The 11,921-nt window shown below is 42.1% G+C and overlaps 1 protein-coding gene across 1 annotated transcript in view; it reads right to left on the reverse strand.

Moving 5' to 3' along the window:
* tprb (translocated promoter region b, nuclear basket protein) overlaps positions 1-11,921 on the reverse strand; it is a 33,413-nt gene that overhangs the window by 17,005 nt on the left and 4,487 nt on the right. Inside the window, exons 12-31 of the mRNA XM_072439068.1 lie at positions 11,908-11,921; positions 11,677-11,784; positions 10,741-10,967; positions 10,005-10,168; positions 9,000-9,145; positions 8,748-8,896; positions 8,487-8,649; positions 8,116-8,250; positions 7,587-7,727; positions 7,037-7,199; positions 5,390-5,553; positions 4,873-5,025; positions 3,937-4,053; positions 3,658-3,861; positions 2,665-2,852; positions 2,444-2,591; positions 1,577-1,714; positions 1,366-1,497; positions 357-466; positions 64-274 (exon numbers count right to left, since the gene is read on the reverse strand). The exon at positions 11,908-11,921 is cut by the window's right edge and continues 184 nt beyond it. Coding sequence (XP_072295169.1) covers positions 64-274; positions 357-466; positions 1,366-1,497; positions 1,577-1,714; positions 2,444-2,591; positions 2,665-2,852; positions 3,658-3,861; positions 3,937-4,053; positions 4,873-5,025; positions 5,390-5,553; positions 7,037-7,199; positions 7,587-7,727; positions 8,116-8,250; positions 8,487-8,649; positions 8,748-8,896; positions 9,000-9,145; positions 10,005-10,168; positions 10,741-10,967; positions 11,677-11,784; positions 11,908-11,921 — 2,975 coding nt within the window. The remainder of the gene's footprint in view (positions 1-63; positions 275-356; positions 467-1,365; positions 1,498-1,576; positions 1,715-2,443; positions 2,592-2,664; positions 2,853-3,657; positions 3,862-3,936; positions 4,054-4,872; positions 5,026-5,389; positions 5,554-7,036; positions 7,200-7,586; positions 7,728-8,115; positions 8,251-8,486; positions 8,650-8,747; positions 8,897-8,999; positions 9,146-10,004; positions 10,169-10,740; positions 10,968-11,676; positions 11,785-11,907) is intronic.

An 11,921-nucleotide genomic window follows, 5' to 3' on the forward strand; every position in this document is an offset into this window, starting at 1 on the left:
CCGTCACATTTAAGTTACGCGATGCCCCTTTAAAGAGAATCATAGTCTTTGACAGTGCATTACCTTGTCGTACGCCACCTTCAGCTCGTCGTACTGAGTCTTGTAGCGGCGGCCGAGCTTCTTGACCTGAGTGATGGTCTTCATTCTCTCTTGTAGGTCCAGATTGACCTTCTCCACCTTCTCCTTCAAACTATTCCTCTCCTCCGTCATTTTGGCCAAGGACTCGCGGGCCGCCTGCACCTGCCCTTTCAGCGCCGTGTTCTGATTATTGCCCCTTTAAAAATAACGTTAAAAAAAAGACGACATGAGTGCGGTGAAACGCGCCGACGAATGCTGTGAAATACTCCGGGACTGACTTGGCGCCCTCTTCCGTCAGCTGCTGGATGCGTTTGAGGTGAGCTTCTCTTTCGCTGGTCAAACGCTTGTACTCTTCTGGGTCCGAGTCTTTCTGCTGCGTCACCAAATGCTATGGTGAAGGAAGAATAAGGAACATGTCCATGAAAGCAGAATAATGCAGACGGTATTATGTCAATACAACAGAAATGTGTAAAAACGTGTATTTAAAATGTATTCGTCGATGATTAATAATCAGACAAATGTGAAATTACAGTTAATCCTGCTTCTGTAAAGCATAAACAAAGACTTAATACAGAGTGAACAAATAGTTTATTAAGAATCATACAGGCTTAGCAATGATTTAACTAATACGCTAACCCTAATTTCCAACCCTAACCGTAATCAAGTAGTAACTAAACCCGATTCATGATTAATAAAAAGATTATGAATTAAAACTTTGTTCATGTTTTGTTCAGGAAAATTAAGGTATAAAGTGGTACTGAAATATCACTGTATTTGAAAGTTCACAATAGTGCTTTTTATTTTTTTTTTATCATTGGCTCTTCAAATTCTACAAATATAGTCAAAATAATATAAAATGTCCCCATACTGCCAGCGTTTTTTCGGATTTCATTGTAAGAACTAAAAGATAATTGTGAGGGGAAAACGCCCCCAAAAATGTTCCAAAACAGAGACAATGTACTTTTAACATTCAGAAACCCGGTAATGTATTAAAGGAATTATGGGATGTAATGAAACGTATGACAACGTGAATGAGTCTATAAATTGCATACTTCTGTACATGTTTCACGTAGTAATCAGTTTTTACATGGACTCTTTTATATTTTTCTACTAATCCTAATTGTACTGTATATAATGTAAATGTAAGTTGTGTATATTTCTGGCATTGTACACCTTGCCCTGGACTAGTTGGAAAGCAGCTAAACTACTGCACATTTACAGATATGTTGATTAATGTGCACTGTCCCAGTTCAAATAAATTAATAATAATAAAAGAACACCACAAACCTGAGTGCGAGCCTTCCATCGTCTAATCTCGTCCTCCAGTATCTTCTTCTCGGCCTGAAGCATCCCGCTTTTCTCACTCAGCTCAGAGTTAGCCATCTGCAGAGGCATAATGTCCTTCTCCAACTTTTGCACCTAGAATAAGACGGAATAAAATGGCGCGCTTGAATAAAAGGCGACTTTATACACGCCGTTGTGCAATTAGCAGTTTCACCTTGGCCTGGGTTTGCTCCAGGACTTGCTGGTTCTTGTCCTTTTCCTCTCTCAGCATCTTATTGGACTCCAGCAGGATGCTCATGGTATCCGTCTTCTTCATTAGCTCTTCGTGCTGAGCCTGAGTCTTTGCAGTTACCTGGAACAAGTCAACGTGAAACCTTTCTTACTGATGAAAGGGGAGGGACGAGATGCAAATCCCACGAGAACACGACAAGGCATAATTAAATGTATAATTATTCTATTTACCGTATTTTCCAGGACTATCAGTTACACCCATGTTCATGGTTTTGGCCGAGGTGTGACTTATACTCCAGAGCGACTTATGTGATATTATTCGTTATTTTCACATGACAATGACACATGACGCTTAGGCTCTAAGCGACGCAGAAGAAGATTCTTCCTTCCTCTACCTCCAGAGTTTGTGGAGTTGTTTAGAAGTGACACAGAGGTAGAAGAATTCAGTGGATTTAGTGATCTGGGGGAATACTGATGCTTTGGTAAACTTGTTAGCATGTTCTTTATGCTATAGTTATCTGAATAACTGTTAATACTTGCGACTTATACTCCGGTGCGACTTATAATTCGGAAAATACGGTATATAATCATTGAACTGTACCGGATGCAAAATACTAAGAGATTGATTGAGCGAGTTGTTCAGTGTATTCCACAGTTCCGCTAGTTTGTTTAGGTCAAAACCGGACTAAAGAACATTAAACCTTTGTGTGAACGCTTTGTGGAAAGAGAGCACTGGACAAACTGACACCGCTAATTTACGGGTTTGTAATCGAAAAGATCTGAGGCCGTCTAAACAGAATGATTGTCGCGGATCAATGTTGTCCTTAGCATACTTTTCTCATGTACAAACCTCCATGCGTTCCGTCGCCGCGCTCAGATTGTCCTGCACCTCCTTCAGCTCCCTCTCCAGGTGCTCCACTCTCAGTCGATAACGCAGACTTTCCCCGTGGGCTGTCTCGAAGCGCGACTCGGCGATTTCCTTCTCCCGCCGCACGAATCTACAGCGAACGGAAACGTGAGCGACAGTGCGCGGCGTACACGGAGCGCGCAGACAGAAGCGAGAGGATTCACCTGAGGATCTCCAGGACCTGCTCTTGAGACTTGCTCTCCTCGGTTAGAGAGATGTTCGGGGTAGCGGTGTCGGAGGCTCGCTGCAGAGTGTCGGCCATCTTCTTGCTCAGCGTCTGGAGCTGTTCGTGGAGCAGCGTGTTCTGATTCTGCAGCTCGTCGCCACGGCTCTCCACTTTGGACATCTCCTCCTGTCAAAAGGTTTATTCAGTTACATTTTGTTGTGGACGTTAAGTTTCCTAAGAGTAAAGGAACAGTGGAAGAATTAGTTTGATTTGTGAATGCCTAAAATACACCTACAAACCTAAATTATGTGATCAAAGTAATGTAAATAGCGTTTATTGATACATTTTCTTTTTTCTATGTTGTATGACTTAAACGTTAACATATTTATATTCATTAAATCTAATCTATTTTTGATCAATCGATTACCGGTAACTGTTTAGGTCGCAAAAGGGAAGTGAATGAGATTTTTACTAAATTAAGATCAAGATGAAGTTATTTTTCATCCAAAACACAAAATTTACACATTTCCCGAGTTAATTTCAAGCAATTATGACTTTGATTGTTAAATTACAATATGCCATGAGCTCAGATATTGTCACTCAAATAGTTGAGATTTATAGACAACTTGTTGCAGCCCTAATCAAAATCCTAATCCAGCTGCATTTGAATACATTTACACATTTCATTGTAAAGTTAGTGGAAATCGGAAACTGATTGATACAGCTAGAATTGAAACTAGATACTCATATGAAGCATCAATACAAAAAAATATGATTAAAAAACCTGACAAAATGGGATCTTTCCTACAGTTTTAGAATGACCTTCAGCGTAAAATAAAGAAATAAACAAAGTGATATTATATTTTGTGTTGAACATGAAAATCTACTGTCTTAAATAAAGAGAAGAGCCCTTCACATCACACCTTTACTTCTGCTAAAATAGACCGACGCAGAGGAAACGCCATGACCCATAATCCCCCCGTAGCCAAACCTTGAGCATCTTCTCCTGCTCCTGCCAGGACACCCGCGCCTCCAGCAGCTCCGCGCTGACCCGCTGCACCCGCTCATCCAGCTGGTGGCGCTGCTCCGCCGCCTTCAATGCCTGAGCCCTCGCCGCCTGCAGCGCCTCCACGTCCGCCGCATGGAGCATCATCTCGCGCTCGTACTTGTCCTGCGCTTCGGCGGACAGTTTGGCCTTCGGGAGGAGAGCGCGGACAAATTAGCGCGTCGCAAGATCCGCCGCGTTTTCCTTCGCTAAAGCAAATAGTACCTGTTCGCGGCCATCTTGCAGAGCCTGTTGCTTCTGGGACTCGAGAACAGCCACTTTCTGAAGCGCTTCCTTGTGCTGAGCCTGTGCACCGCTCAGATCTCTCTTGAGAGCGTTAATCTGCAATGACAAAAATCACACAATTAACACAAAACACACTTACTTGAATGTAGATATAGAGTTACGATCTGGATCGGAGACGTTTTGACAAAGTTTGATGGATTGCCATTGGGGTACATGCAATTTATTTACACATATGGCAAATAACTATAACGATAAATACACTGCTTGAAAAAAAAAAAAAAAAAGAGGACTAAGCAAAAACAGTAAGTACGAGCCTCCTACTGGAGAACTGCTGCATTGGTGATGACGTTTTAGCTGCAACACGGTATTTAAATCCGCCTGATACATTTCTAAAAGGAATATCTTATCTTATCTTATGTCAGCGTGTTTGAAAAGGGTCAAATTGTTAGCATCAAGCAGAGAAAATGTCTAAGCAGAAACTAATCTACTGCAGATCTGAACCCTAGTGAGTGTTTGGAGCTGGAGAAGGCTTTGTGCAGTGATCACTCTCTCCATCACATGATCTTGGTAAAAATATTGATGCTAGAAAAACATTTTTTGACACTGCAGAGACTTATTGAAAGAACACAGTGAATGCACGCTGTAATCAAAGCAAGACGCGGTGGTGACTCTTTTTTTGTCATGCAGTGTAGATAAATCAGGATAATAATACCTGTTCCAGATTATCAACCATGAGAGTTTTTCCGAGGAGAAATTGTATTCAATGGAATTTATGAACATTTTGTCTCTTATTCGTTATTCCAGTACCAACAAAATCACTGGCACTGAAAACCAGTTATGGTTCAAGTACTGGGACCCAAAACGATGAGTCAAAACGACTAAAATGAAGATGAATATCCTGAAGTGGACACGAACCTGCTCCTCAAGAGAAACCACCGCCGCCCTCTTCTGTTCCTCCAGGCTTTGTTTCACTTTCAGGGCGTCAGAGAGTTTCTCCTCCAGTTTTCGGTGCTGCACTTGAGCCTCTTTCATGCGGGTTTCAATAGAGGATCGAGCTTGCTCCGTCACCTGTGAAGTCGCACAAACTTAAGATTCAACTTTTCCAATTACAAATGAAAAATATAGTGCAGCAGCAACGACAAAGTAGATAAAGAATACGTACAAAAGTGTTTCTCAAGCGAGTCACTTTGAAGTTTGAGTATTTGCTTAATTTAGAGACAAATCTTTAAATATTTTGTCCTCTTTTGGGGTCAATCATCATAATAACTACTTTATCATGATTCAGTTTTCTTTTAGACCTTATTTACTCAAAACTGGCGCTCAATGTATCATTGTAGATGACATTTGTTATGTAAAACTGTGGAACTTTTTTGGGTTCCTACTCGTCTCGTGGAGACGTTATCGTTTTGCCTGAACATTAAACATTCCATACCTGCTTCTCTCGTTCTATGGACTCCTCCAGACTCTGGGCCATGGTTCTGTACATTTCCATGCTGGCGGTGACGCTCTTCAGATTCTCTGCCAGCTCGTTGGCCCTGGTCTCGGCCGCTCGAAGTCGGCCCTGTAAGTCCTCCTGTAGGTCCAGCACAGGTAGGACTATGGACGGACAGATGGGACAAGATTAGGGCTCCAATGGTCAACAATACGTTTGGTGGAGGGATATTTGACTTGGTTTTAGAGGAGGGCATTGTTGACAAAAATCCTCAGACAATATTTTCACAATGTCTTGGTTGAGGTGCAAGTGCCGCACTAAACGTGAATAAAGAATAAAACAAACAACAAAAGTGCAGAAATATCACTTCATTCCCTTTGTTTGGGACATTACACTAGATGTTTTTGCTTATTGCCTATTTTTTTTAATTATTGTCTATCCCTGGCCTATTCAACTTATCTTCAAACTTATCTGATGAAAAATCGCCTTTAAGTCCTAGTTTAAATCTAGTTCAGCACTGGATTGTCAGTTTTGTAGCACAAAGTTGGTAAAGCCTTGTGCTTTTTATTTTTCCACAAAAGTCTAATACATCAGTATTTCGAGTTGTGGATATTTTGTGCAACATGTGAAAATTACATTTAACAGCGCTGGACTATACACACTATATATTCTTACTTTTATTTTGTATAGAAAAAACAATGCATTATTACATTTCAAAATATATATCTTACACCTAGTACTCTATCTTGGTTTGGTCTCGTTCTACTTCGGGTTTAATCATCATCAGTCTAGTCCAGGTTCACAAGTTAGATGTGAATGCACCCTTGGCAAACATGTTTAGTTCAGATTTAAATTGTATTTTTTTGTGTGATGGAAGTTATTTATAGTCTGTCTTGTTTATAATACTATTTTTGTCACTTTCAATAAGAAAATGTAAAGTGTAGAATTGTGCTTTACCAATAAAAGTAAAAAGTGATTCATAGTAACATTGTTTTGGAGCAAAGAAAAGAACAAACGTCATTCAAACGCCAAGAAAAGCCAACCAACATTTTACTGGGTTCATTCACAGTTTGTGGGCCAAATAAATTCTCCTCAACAATGCAAAAACAAGTCTAGACCTAAAAAGAAAAAAGTAGGTCAACTGCACTTGCTCTGCATACTTTGTCTCAATTAAAACGATTTATACGAAAGAGAAGGCTTTATACTCGAAACTACAAAAAAAATAAACAAAAAACAATTAATAAAAAATAAGTTTTATAAATTTAACTCCGATATGGATGGAGAATATAAAAAAAATATTCAGGAAGAGTCATGTTCTGATCGTGATCTGGACTAAACAGACTTTAAAACAAATATGAAAAGCCTTTTTTTAACAAACAATGAAAATCTTAATCCATAAACACTTAATCTGTAAATAGTCTCCATCTAAACGCATTTGGTAACCATATTGATAATACTAAAAAGTTATTTCCTGACTAAAATAATGGTGAGTTACAGCCCTCGCATGCTAGTTTTGGTATCAACTAGTGGGTATTGATCGTTTTGACAGCTCTAATGTGCATTATTGTGCTCTTAGAAATACATAGTCTATGGTACTGTATACAACTTGATTAATCCTCGGGGAAGTGGTGGTCTCACTTCACTCACTTCGTATCGGAGTAGGTGGCGAGCCCAGGCTGCGGCGCGTGTCTCCACCCCCATGAACCCTCAGGCTGCCCAGCTCCATCTCTGCTGCGCTGAGCTGGTCTTTGGTCCTCTGATGCAGCGCCACCTGTAGCTCCAGCTGTCTCTTCGTCTCATGCAACTGGATCTGTGCACGACAGAGTAAGCGTGTAAATGGTACCGTAAAGGGGGAAAGAAGTCCATTCAGGGCAATGTTAAATACGGCTCCAATTAAAGTAATAAATCAACTCAAATAAAGGTTGAAATATGGCAACTGGATTGTGGAAGTGTAGATACAAATAAAGTGTACAATTGATTATTTTTGACATGGATTAATTGTTGCAGCCCTAAATGCAGTAAATGTAGCAATGAGCTGCAAACTTTGGGTTGCCATGTCAAACAACTGAAACCAGTTTGCAATAAACTCAAAACGGCTCAATGATTTGACGCTGAGCTTTCCAGGTTCAGAGTGTATTATTTTACTGCTACTACTTTCGAGTTGAATGCAAGTGGTGAGAAGACTTCACAAACTCACCTCCTGGTTCCTTGTCAGCAGGTGGCGCTGTTCCACCTCATTCTCCAGTCTCTTCTGCAGCTGGGAGATCTCACGCTCCTGTTTCTCCAGCTGAACGTTGAGACGCTGACGAGTGTCTGTCTCCGAGCGCTCGAGAGTGGCCTGCAAAAACAACCGGAGCACGTTTGCCTCGTTTTGTGCATTCCGGGACTGTAGTACGCTGCCGCCCTTTTACCCCGTACGCTACCGCCTTCTTACCCCGTACGCTGCCACCCTTTTACCCCGTACGCTGCCGCCCGTACGCTGCCACCCTTTTACCCCGTACGCTGCCACCCTGCCACCCTTTTACTCCGTACGCTGCCGCCCGTACGCTGCCGCCCGTTTACCCCGTTTGCTCCTTTACCTGTAGCGTTTGCTCCTTTACCTGTAGCGTTTGCTCCTTTACCTGTAGCGTTTGCTCCTTTACCTGTAGCGTTTGCTCCTTTACCTGTAGCGTTTGCTCCTTTACCTGTAGCGTTTGCTCCTTTACCTGTAGCGTTTGCTCCTTTACCTGTATGCTCTGTAGATTTGAAAGAAGCAGTTTCTGGCTCTGTTGTTGCCTCAAAGCGGCTTCCTTTTCATGGGTGAGCTGCGACTCCACCAGCTTGAGCAGGTCTCTTTCTTTACGGAGACTTTCAACCTGGCCCTAAAATTGGCAAAAATCAGACACGAACACTTAAAACAGTGCAATTAGAAGGGAATGTTCCACAGTGTGGCATTAAAAGCGAAGTTCAGATTTGCGGAAGGGCGCTCCAGAATTGGTGCCGCCCCAACGCTCACAGCAAGAACGCCCGATTTCAGAGGCTGAAACGTTGCCGGCTGTGCGGCGTCTCCACGAAAAAGAGCAGCTGACGTTCGTAAAATAAACGATAAATGACGTACTTCAGAGAGGGAGAGTTTTTCCTTGGCGGCTTTCAGATCCTCACTGAGCGCGTGTGCGGTTTGCTCGTGCCTCTGCGTCGAAATGGTCATCCTCTGCTCCTTCTCTCGCAGGGAGGCGATCTCTTTACGGTAGCCGTCCACGTTGTCCTGCAGCATCTCGTACCTGTCCAAAGTTTGGCACGCGTTTACATGGATTCCACGCATCTTCTGGTTTTCTGTTCATTACGTCCTCGCGATGGACTGTGCGGACCTATAACGTACCTTTTAGAGGCAAACTCCAGCTGGGTGGAGATCTTTGCGTTTGCAGAGCGGAGTTCGGAGAGTTGTTCCTGCAGTTTCTCATTCTGCTCCGCCGTCGACTTGTCACCGTCCAGTCGCTCTTTCTTGAAGTTGGCAAACACATCCTGCAACTGAAAAATAGAATAGATAATTTGAAGTGGCACAAAAAGCATGAAGAGAAGATGGACTGAAGGTAGTAAAACACCGCCATCTGCAGGGACGTGACGAACGTACTTGTCTCAACGCCGCTTTGGCCTCCAGAGCTTCTGCCGTGTCCGTCGTCATGGAGATGAGAGCAGTGGGCGTTCCGGTGGTGGGCGTGGTCGCAGGTGAGCGTCTCGGCGTGGAGGTCAGCACGTTGAAGTCCTCGGGTGAAGTGCCTTAAAGACAAAGGGCACGTTCAACAGTGCCGAACCTCACGATTGTTTTAGAAGGTGACGAGTCAAAGGATTTTTATTGTACTAGAGGATTTACAAATGTATTTTAAAGTAAGTGAAGGTGATCGAAGGCTTCCAAGATAGACAATATTTAGAAACGTGATTGGTATTTTTGTATCCGTTTTAAAGATGTTAAAAAAATTACAAATCCTCAGTCAGTATAGTCCAGATACAAATTATTCTTAAGAGTCAATTACACATGGTTAGTCGATTCACCCTTATGTTTAATCTATGGTTGTATTACAGTGTAAAACAGCAGAAACAGGGTTGCATGATTTTGGAAATATAAATAAATAATGTAAACGTCATGCAGGCTCATTTTCATCTGTAGTCCCTCTGGCAGGTTGATGGAGACAGAAGTAAGTAGTTTTCGTAGGATTCTGTTAAAGATACACATGTTTAGGTCTAAACTAGGCCTGCACAATATATCGCAAAAGTATCGATATCGCAACAAACTAAATATATAGCGATACCATTCAGGTCGTCTGACAGAATCTTGCCGATTACGTATATTCACAAGTTTACTTATTCAGTCCAAATTTGCCTTTAGTCCTGGATTCGTCTCTGTTGAGCTTATATTTGGATAAAGAGACATTTGTTTGAATAGAACTGAAACATTGTGTGTCAGAAAGTCAAATATCTCAATAATATGGATATTTCAGACCTTAATTGCAATAACTTCCAACTTTGCTCAGGCCTAGTCCGAACGTGCGGGTTAGATATCCACCACAATATACGGAATGTGAAGTGGTTTTCACAGTTTTTTGCCGACCGTCCCGAGTGGCCGCGTGAGCGTCGTTACCTTGCTGAGGGAAGTTGACCCCGGTGGCCTGGGCCAGGAGCACGCGGTACATGTCCCTCTGCCTCACGATGGCCTCGGTCATCTTCATCTGCTGACCCCTCTGCTCTTTCAAAGTCTCCAGCTCGGCCTGCGCCTTCTCCACGCACTGCTCCAGTTCACCTCGTCTGCAGCGCGGCGTGAGGAAGATGAAGCAATTAAAACAACGCAGGCAAAATAAACAAATGAAAGCAAATGTCCACTATCGCTCGTCTCAGGGTGATGGTCGTCGACTAGTCAGCAATAGCTTTTCTCGATTATTTCTATTGCACATTGAGATTATTTAAATAAAAAACATAACAGTTGAAAGTATGACGACTGGAGGTTTCTAGATACAAGAATTACAACAAATTAAGTGTGTAGAAGAAAAGTTGAAATAGTTTACTTTTTTGAGAGATTTTGATTTGATAACGTCCCCGTCTTTGTTAAAAAAATGCGTTTTCTGTGTAATTCAGATGACAACTACAATAATCAATATAACGGTTGATTAATTGCCGAAGCCCAAAGTGAAATGTTCTAATCTAAACTGTATTTAGTCAGGTAAAGACATCTTTAAATGCTGAAAAGTCATGTAGTCTGTTCGGAGGAAGACGTTGACTATGCCAAACTGAGGAACATTACAGACAACAACGACGACATCTCCATGGAGACGAGGTGACAGAGCCTTTATAGAGTATAAAAAACGTAAACTCGGTGTTACTTGTTGCCGGTGGCTTGGAACTCTTCTTCCTCCTGGGCGTCACTGAGGTCCCTGAGGACCCCGAGAAGGCGCTGGTTCTGCTTCTGTAGCTCCTGCACGCTCCTGAACGTCACCAGATGCTGCGAGATGACGCCGGACGAGCTGCTGATGTCCGAGGAGCTCACGTCCTCATCGTGGAGCACGTGGTTCCCCCGGGCCTGCTCCAGCTCGACAAGCAGCACTCGCACCTGAGACGATCAGGGAACAGGGTCAGCGAAGCGAAGGTTGGACTGGAAATTTAAACTGTGAACCATTTCCATCCATGGGTTTCAGGAGGAGGGAAAATCAAGGGGGTGGCAAGTGATTTTAAAACTAAACATTATATAATTGAATAGGGAAAAAGTCCTAAAATGTTTCACTAAACAGGAAGCTGAAACCCACTGACAAAGGCTCGATACTCAATACTTTTGATACCACAAGGAAATGTACATTACATTTTTTAGAGTACAATTAAAAAAACTGTAGTTTCTTTAATATGTAATAAGGATGTAAAAAGATTAAGATAATAAAAAATAAGCAAAATAAGCTATTTTTTGAGTTTTTCAGCATTGGATTTTATCTGCACTCTTTTCTTATAGTCAACTTGACATTTTTTAAAAAATTGCCATTTTTAATATATAATTTTTCAAAATGTTTTATTTGACAGCCGCAACATTAAAAGTGGAGCGAGAGGGTATAGACAGTCGGCAAATGTCGAGGAAAAATGAACTGAAAATGTAACTTGCTCTAAAAGTTCACTTGCCGTACCTACTTTTTAACACTAGTTTAAGCATTTTAAGTGTTACCAAATTTAAAGCAAAACAATGGAAACTGCATAGAAAGATCAACACAAGAATTATAACAACAGAGAAACATTACACCCAAAAACACTGTCTGCAAAACTAGGATATTACAAACCTGCTGAGCCAAGTCGGCCACCTGCATCTCACACCTTTGGCCTTCCCTTTCATAAAACGAGGCGCGCTTGTTCGCGTCGTCCGCCTCGCTTTGGAGACGATGCACTTCCTGAACACAAACGCATCGGAAAAGTACAATCAGAGCTTCTGTTTTCGTGAAATGCGCTTCTGCGATTTAACAAGCATAATCAGCGCAGAACTAGAACGACGCGCGACACGTTTCCATCTTTACCTTGACGGCCTGCT

Source organism: Eucyclogobius newberryi, unplaced genomic scaffold (genome assembly GCF_026437365.1).
Source record: "Eucyclogobius newberryi isolate DKJ021-1_F unplaced genomic scaffold, fEucNew1.0.hap1 SCAF_9, whole genome shotgun sequence".
In the NCBI taxonomy this organism is placed as follows: domain Eukaryota; kingdom Metazoa; phylum Chordata; class Actinopteri; order Gobiiformes; family Gobiidae; genus Eucyclogobius; species Eucyclogobius newberryi.